We start from the raw sequence: 8,553 nt of genomic DNA on the forward strand, positions 1-8,553 counted from the left end.
CGTGCATTTTGTAGATGCATTTAGCGGCATGTTCGGATACTGTCAGCGAAATTTATTGCGAATGGAGTAACGCAGGAGTAATAAATTTAAACGTCATGCATGATGCGGCAGTTTTTCCACACATCTCCTTTTTCATGACGTCATATCTCCAGGACTCTCATAGGTAGCTCGTTCTTCCCAATGCAGCCATTATTGGCTAACAGTAAGAAATATGTGTATCAAGTTTGGTTGAAATCGGTCCAGTGGACATGGAACACACATACACACACATACCAACATACACACACAAAAACACATACACATCCAATTTTGTAATATTTATGAATTCCTCATGTCACACGGTTACTGCTCTCCCCTCGTTTCTTCTCTTCTTGTGTGTAAAGAGCTGGAAAGTGGTTTACTGCGACTTATTTATTACCGTTTGGTGTCATCGTCCCATCACTTTCTCTGATGTCTGTCATGTATTTACTTTTTACTACGTTGGTGTATGTTCGTCCTGCGTTAACATGTTCATTACCTATGCGCCATACGATACCACTGCAACAACTACGTGACTTTGGCAGGTGACGGGGGAGACTGTGGCGGCCGCTCGCAGCGCCGCCCTGGTGGAGTGCCCTGGTGACGACGGACAGGCAGTCGAGTGCGACCCGCTGGTGGAGCCGTGCCTGTTCGACGTGGAGGCGGACCCCTGCGAGAGGCGGAACCTGTACAGGGGACCGGACGGCCGCTTCGGCCGCCGCTTCGAGGAGGTGCTGGACCTCTACAGGCGGACAGCCCGGCAGCCGCTCAACGTCGACGCCGACGATAATGCGGACCCTGCGCGCTGGAACAACACGTGGACCACCTGGGGGGACTTCGTCCACTGAGCGACCATATCGCCTGGGTCCCCTTCAGCTCTGTTGGGGTTCATGTTGGGACGAGCACATCTGTGGCTGTGCTGTTGGACGCACGCCATTTTTCTCTGGGCTATTTTTGTGCATTTTGGTTACAGCTTTGCTTTTTTAATAGAACTTCTAAGTAACACATTCATCTCTTGCACATGCTTTTGTACCCACCATAGTACTGTCTCTTGAACTACAACGTCTTCAATACCTCGGGAATCACCGTCTCGGAAACTAGTTCTAAGCCCCCATCTGAATTCCTGTCTTGACCCCTCCTTTGAACCTCTGCGTTCAACTCCTCTCTTGCTTGTACTATCTCTTGAACCATCCCTTGAACACTGTCACGAATCTCAATATGGATATCCTCCCGAATACTCTCTTCAACCCCTCTGTTGAAGCCCTGTGTCAAAATCGTGTTAGATACCCAAAAGTTGAAGCAATGTCTTGAACTCCTCTATTGTATCCTTTCTTGTACGTTCTCCTATGCAGTCTCTTGTATACTGTCATGAACCTATCTCTTGAAGCCAATCTTGAACTTCCTCACGAACCTTCTTATGGAAGAACCTTCTTGAGGTCCCTGTAGATTACACTAAAATGGTACCACATTATTTATTAGTGTGTTTAGAATATAGTTTTAATTCCAATTACAGATATTCTGTGAGCCTAGCATGTGGATATTTTGACCGTCATAGTGTTCAATTTTACACTCAAGCACCAAAAACCTCTTGTACACTGTCTTGAACCGCTCTCTTGAAACCGATCTTGAAGGCCCTCGGGAATCTCGCTATGGACCTCCTCTTGAAGTTCCTGTTGAATACACTATAATGGTACCTCATTATTTATTTGTGTGTTTAGAACACAATCTTCCTTGTTTTACTGTCAATTACAGATATTCTGTGAGACTGACGTGGAGCTATTTTGAGTGTCATGGTGTTCTATTTCACACTCAAGCACCCACAAATGGGATTATAATTCTGTCCTTTGAGAATAAAAATCATCACTTTTTCAATAGCCATATAATTGTCAAAGAATAGCTGCCGTTTCTGAAGATTGTGCATCAAAATTCATTGTCACGTCGGTAATAATGTGAAACAGGTTTTAGAATAGTTGATGTGATGAGCATAACATTGGACATAATGTTTTCTATCAAGAATATTAATTTCCAGCTTTCGTGATCTAAACTAAAAAATAACTATCTTTATCTTTTGTCACTTTAACAAACGTGCAGGCAAAATCTGTGCGCCTCGCAGATCAGTTGCCTTCATGTGCAATAATAATATTATCGAGACCTAAAAATCCTCTTTGTGAACCGCACTGCGAGACGTGTAGTTTACCAATTGGCCAGGCAAAATCTCTGCTCCTTGTAAATCTGGCGTCCTCTCATACTCGAGTAGTATTATCTGTTTCTACAAACCTCCATTGTGAACCGCACTTCGAAACCTGTTGAGGTATTTCGCAGTGGCCACAACTGTTAAGAACTCTCAGATTTTCCATTGGTAAAATAAAATCATAGTTGTCGAGAAAAAACCTTCTACTCTGTGAAGAAACAGACCTACTCCACTCCCCCTCCCCCCCCCCCCCCAATCCAATTTGGAGTCTTGACAGAGTGCATGTTTACCAAATCGTGTGGTACAGCATCAGTGGGTAGTGCTTTTAAATGAAAACATTATTTATTGATTTTGAATATTATTTACAATTGTGTCTATGTGTGACTTATACCTCAGCTAATATAGAGCTCTGTGTATTTATATTCAATAAAACTTTAAACAAACAAACGTTGTATATCTCAAGCACTGAATCGAATAACACATGTTTATACACTTACAACATCAAGGTGGATATACCATCCAAAACAACAAATGAATACTTTGCCAAATGGATCTTTCAGTCACCCCCTAACATGCACTCGGGCAAGGATATTCAGCAAACATAAACAAACACAGGTCAGCTTCAAGAAGTAAGAGACGACGTGGCAGGGAAGAGGAGAAAGCTCAGTTCATTTGTATTCAGATGCTTAGAGAATTCAGCAAAGAGCGATTAGGACACTTGTTGGGCCTGGGGAAGTGTGTCCGGAACCGTTATGTAAAATGAAATAAGAATGTAAAGTCCGAAGTTAAACATAGCCTTAGTAACTAAATTTAGACCACATGGTTGGCTAAAGTGTACAATCAGATAAAAATAGTAAAATTGAAATTGCTCTATAGTCCCTTACGCATATAGATATTTATTGTTTTTTTGTTTTAAGATCCATAAAATGAACAGCACTGTTTAAAAGCGGCAGCGAACTTAAGCCAAGTGGGGGCAACGATCAAATGTTACACCACAATACAAGAAGATACCTCCAACAAGATAATGGAAAATGACAATTCTCAGCTGGGCGCACTGACCACTACAGAATAGAATCAAATCGGCAGTAATATCGGTGAAGGTATTTTTACGTTTTGGTGAATGGGAGACATGCTCACACAGTGTCTTCTCCATCAGAAGAAAGCATTCCATTCACTGTTACATACAGGTACATGTAATTAAGTGAAAATGCAAAGAAAGGGGGGACACGAGACCGTTGCTTATGCATCGCAAACCGAAATTAATTAAATTAATCACAGCCTCGAGATGAACTAAGCAATGCCAATACCTTTATCCACGCTACCAGAGGGCCAAGCGACCTCTACGCCCTTACAGTAAAAAGTGCTGAAAGATGCCCTCACTCGAACGGTCGCCTCAGCGTTCAGTGGTGGGAGATGTTCTCAAGGCGGATTGCCTACCACGTTCCTGTATTGTAGTAGCCTAGCCTCCGCCCCTGCCGCTGACTGCAAATCTCTGGTCCCTGCACTTCTCATTTACAATTGTAGGTTGGTAACGCTAGCCCACCGCTCTACGAACTCTAGACAGACCCTACTGGAATCATCTTTAAAATACTCTCACCATCGCGTTCACTAATGCTGAGCCGTGTATCGACTCGTGCTACACCTCGTGTTTAGATTGCAATGGTTTTCCTTTTCTTCCACTGACATGTTTGTTTGATATGTTGTCTGTCATTAAGTGGCTGCTTGGTTGTCTTTTCCATGGAGGTAAGAATAGAGGGAGACGCCGTGACGTCACAGCTGTGAAGCTATGTGAAGCCGAGGGTAGCCATCTCAATCCGACCAAAACATTGCTGCTGTAAGCTTGTGTGCATAGGCTTGTCGCTCGCTTTTGGAAGGATTTTGCGCTATTATGGTGACTTGTGTGGTGTTCGGACGTACGAATCGTTTTGATTGTGATGTGAAATCGAAGGGAATAACATTTCATGTGTAAGTTGTCTCGTTAAGTGTGATTTTACAAATTCATTGTGAATGAACGTGTGCTACATCGGTACTTGTACTATAGCGTGTTTTTCTCCTGTATGATTTTAGATTTCCTAAAAATGAAAGTCGGAAAGCTCTGTGGGAGAATGCCGTGAGGAGGAAGAATTGGCGTGCGTCTAAATGGAGCACTATATGTTCTCAGCATTTCCGAGAAGAGGACATAGACCGAACTTCCCTTTCAACAGTAAGGCTCCGAGAAAATGCTGTACCATCAGTTTTCCCTACACACCCAAAATATTTGCAAAAGGTATGTTAATTCAAAGAATTAAATTCTTAGTTTTCAAGTTCACGTTTCAGTATAATACATGTACCAAATTAAAAGTTAACACTACATTAACTGGCGTAAAGTATAGGCCTAAACAGGACACTGTGTAGATTTGCCATTCTATGTACCGTATTTCAGTAAATATTGGTGGTAACGAACAGTGTTTCCCAGTAGTGTAACGTAACTGAAATGTCCCAGTATGTATTACGAACAAGATGTATTTATGGCGCTTTGGAGGGAGGATATAGCTAACTTAGTTTTCAGTTTCTATTATTTAGTTTGTGATACACATTTATTACTGAATTAACAAAATTGTATAGTTTACATTGAAGGCTAGCTATTCGTAATATTACATTAAAAACTATTTTTAATCAGAAGAAACGCGGAATTTCGCCTTTACGAGATTTTATTTTAAACAAAAACTTTGAAACAACCAATCTGATGACGTTACATGCGTATATGGTGCAACTAGCGACTGTAATACACGCAGCGCTATAGCACACTGGCAATCTTTTGGTCAGAGTGTCATGGCAGCGAGCCACGCCCCCATGGCTTCAAAACGTAGTACGGCTGGGATACGTAGCGCCATCTCCCCTTATTCTTACCTCCATGGTCTTTTCCCTCTGCTATCGATATCTGCGTTTTTGCTTCCGAGAAACTGCTACGGAGGAAGTGAGATCTTTGACCGGTTGTAACATCGTGTGGTGGCGCGGAAGTAGGGGCGTTGCGCGCAGAGAGAGTGTGGTGGACACCTGAGGGCAGTGTGGCTCTCCAGCGCAAAGCAGGCGTGGTCGGTTGTACCGAGTCGCCACGTGATGTATGTCGCTTGTGTGTAATGAGCGGGTCGAGTTGACGGAAGAGCTCCCCGCGTGTTGGTTGTATACAGAATCGCCCCACGAGTAGTTGCTGTTCATTTCGCCTTGGTGGGACGTTAACAAGCTTCTTTAAATCCTCCGTCAACACTACAGTTTAAAAGGAGACACCTAAGATGAAGGAGTGGTCACTACCCGTCAATAATGCAGAGAAGACGTGAACTCCGGTGACAGAGCGCGCTGTCGCGTGACCGTGGCGTGTTGGGTACGCTGGCGACGTGTGCGCGGTCGGATGTGTGGATCCTTAACCATCAGAGGTTGTGTACTGCCTGTTAGAGCATAGTTGCAATTTAAGTTCGTGGAAGATTTAATCATTAATAAATAATTTTGTGTAACCAGCGTCTCTTCTGCCTTGTGGCCTCCGGCGACCGGGTTTCCTGTCCCTGGCTCTAATTCTGTCAGCAAGTTAAGCCATCTTATAACAAGTTTTCGCTGGCTAAAAGTCGGTGCAGTGACCAGCCTGAGAGTGGCAGTTGTGTTTACGGGCGTATTTAAATTGGTCAGTATTCTGTCTAGCCTGAGCATCCCTGAGTGGGTGATTTGTGGCCGCCTTACACGCGTCCGTCTTATCTGTTAGGTTCTAATGATATTCCAGGACACTTTTGTTCAAAATTTTTTTAACTTCCTCCAAGTTTGTAAATTCCTTTTATTGCCATTAATCGTGTGTTTGCTAAGACCTGTTTAATTTTTTTAATGGCGGTGTTGGTAGCTTCACTACCTCACCGTACCTTATTAACAAAGTTCTGTATTTACTTTAGTATCCTGTTTTAAAAAAAATATTTAAATTATTGTATTGCTATAAATTACTTGATTGCCGTTAGCGGCGTGTTTAAAATGCTGTTTATTGCCGTACTTCAAAATGGCTCTGAGCACTATGGGACTTAACTGCTGAGGTCATCAGTCCCCTAGAACTTAGAACTACTTAAACCTAACTAACCTAAGGACATCACACACATCCATACCCGAGGCAGGATTCGAACCTGCGACCGTAGCGGTCGCGCGGCTCCAAACTGTAGCGCCTAGAACCGCTCGGCCACTCCGGCCGGCTATTGCCGTACTGCTAGTTTCTGTAAGATACGAATAAAACATTTGTGAAAATCTCGACAATAAACTACTAGAAATTTGGCCCCGTTTCCCAACTTGTGGCGTGGCTTGTAGTAGCCGTAAACACTCTGTGTGTCAAATGCACACACATTTATTAGATTGAGTGGGAAGCAAACGTGCTGTTCAAAGGTGAGTAATCGAAATAGGTCCTCCCATTTCCGTAGATCACGTATAGCTACCACAGAGCGAAATATCTAGAGGAATAATACGCTAGGACACCAAATGAGCCTACCATTCAAGAAGCAGATCCAGCTGATCCGTTTCATGTTTTTACGTAGTTGCACAATCGTCGATATCCTTTAAAGCCCTACGTACATGGGCTTTTAGAGGTACTCGTCCAACACAGGTAAGATTCTAAAACCGACATTTTTAGGGCGCTGTGCCATAGTCTCTAAAAACGGAACCTTGTAGGATCACTTTCTTGTCTGTCTCTCTGACTGTCTGCACTCTTGTTAAAAACCCTTTTTCTCAGGAACAGGTAGTCGATATCAAGTTGAAATTTAAGTCACATACTAAGGTCCAGAGGACTTTGGCGGTATAAAGAAGGTAAGCTTCTAAGACAATGAACCCATTCATGTCACGTATTTTGACTCTCGAAAACACACTCATCAAAAACGATAAGGTATTTCAGATCGACTGAGAATCTTGGAATTTGGCACTAAGTAAGGTTTCACAGTAAAACGAGAGGAAAAACCAGAAAATCGTTAATTTGTATTTATATCACAAGCAAAAATTTTTTTCACTTGTTATCAGACTGCCTATTGTTCATCCGTCTGTTAAGGCCCTTTTCCTCAGGAAGGGGTTGACGTATTGAGCAGAAATTTAAGTCACATACTGTGGTCTATGGTATTTTGGTGCTGGAAGAAGTTTAAGCTTTTAGATCACTGTAATCAAAAGATACAGCGATTTATGTCATATAGTTTGATACTCCCAAACCCACTCATTAAAACCGATATGATGCTTCCCTTTGATATAGAATCGTGAAATTTGGCAAGAAGCAAGGTTTAACAGTACAGGTGTTGCACGGAACTCTCAGTCCTACTAGCGTCTGGTAATTTTTTAATAGGTTCGACGACGTAGATCTAACGCCCGGAAAATTCAAATTTGAAATGTGCACAAAACTTGTTCTACCTCGAAGAATTGTTGTTGTTGATGTTGTTGTTGTTGTTGTCTCCACTCCTGAGACTGGTTTGATGCAGCTCTCCATGCTACTCTATCCTGTGCAAGCTTCTTCATCTCCCAGTACCTACTGCAACCTACATCCTTCTGAATCTGCTTAGTGTATTCATCTCTTGGTCTCCCTCTACGATTTTTACCCTCCACGCTGACCTCCAATACTAAATTGGTGATCCCTTGATGCCTCAGAACATGTTCTACCAACCGATCTCTTCTTCTGGTCAAGTTGTGCCACAAACTTCTCTTCTCCCCAATCTTATTCAATACTTCCTCATTAGTTATGTGATCTACCCATCTAAGCTTGAGCATTCTTCTGTAGCACCTCATTTCGAAAGCTTCTATTCTCTTCTTGTCCAAACTATTTATCGTCCATGTTTCACTTCCATACATGGCTACACCATACAAATACTTTCAGAAATGACTTCCTGACACTTCAATCTATACTCGATGTTAACAAATTTCTCTTCTTCAGAAACGCTTTCCTTGCCATTGCCAGTCTACATTTTATATCCTCTCTACTTCGACCGTCAGCAGTTATTTTGCTCCCCAAATAGCAAAACTCCTTTACTACTTTAAGTGTCTCATTTCCTAATCTAATTCCCTCAGCATCACCCGACTTAATTCGACTACATTCCAATATCCTCGTTTTGCTTTTGTTGATGTTCATCTTATATCCTCCTTTCAAGACACTGTCCATTCCATTCAACTGCTCTTCCAAGTCCTTTGCTGTCTCTGACAGAACTACAATGTCATCGGCGAACCTCAAAGTTTTTATTTCTTCTCCATGGATTTTAATACTTACTCCGAATTTTTCTTTTGTCTCCTTCACTGTTTGCTCAATATATAGATTGAATAACATCGGGGAGAGACTACAACCCTGTCTCACTCCCTTCCCAACTACTGCTTCC

At 42.4% G+C, this 8,553-nt stretch overlaps 1 protein-coding gene across 1 annotated transcript in view; it reads left to right on the forward strand.

Annotated features, from left to right (window-relative positions):
• The window catches only part of LOC126474832 (arylsulfatase B-like), a 367,147-nt gene extending 366,281 nt beyond the window's left edge, over positions 1-866 (forward strand). The window contains exon 12 of the mRNA XM_050102309.1: positions 564-866. Within this exon, the coding sequence (XP_049958266.1) occupies positions 564-866 (303 nt within the window). The remainder of the gene's footprint in view (positions 1-563) is intronic.
• The last annotated feature ends 7,687 nt before the right edge of the window (positions 867-8,553 follow it).

Source organism: Schistocerca serialis, chromosome 4, assembly GCF_023864345.2.
Source record: "Schistocerca serialis cubense isolate TAMUIC-IGC-003099 chromosome 4, iqSchSeri2.2, whole genome shotgun sequence".
Lineage (NCBI taxonomy): Eukaryota > Metazoa > Arthropoda > Insecta > Orthoptera > Acrididae > Schistocerca > Schistocerca serialis.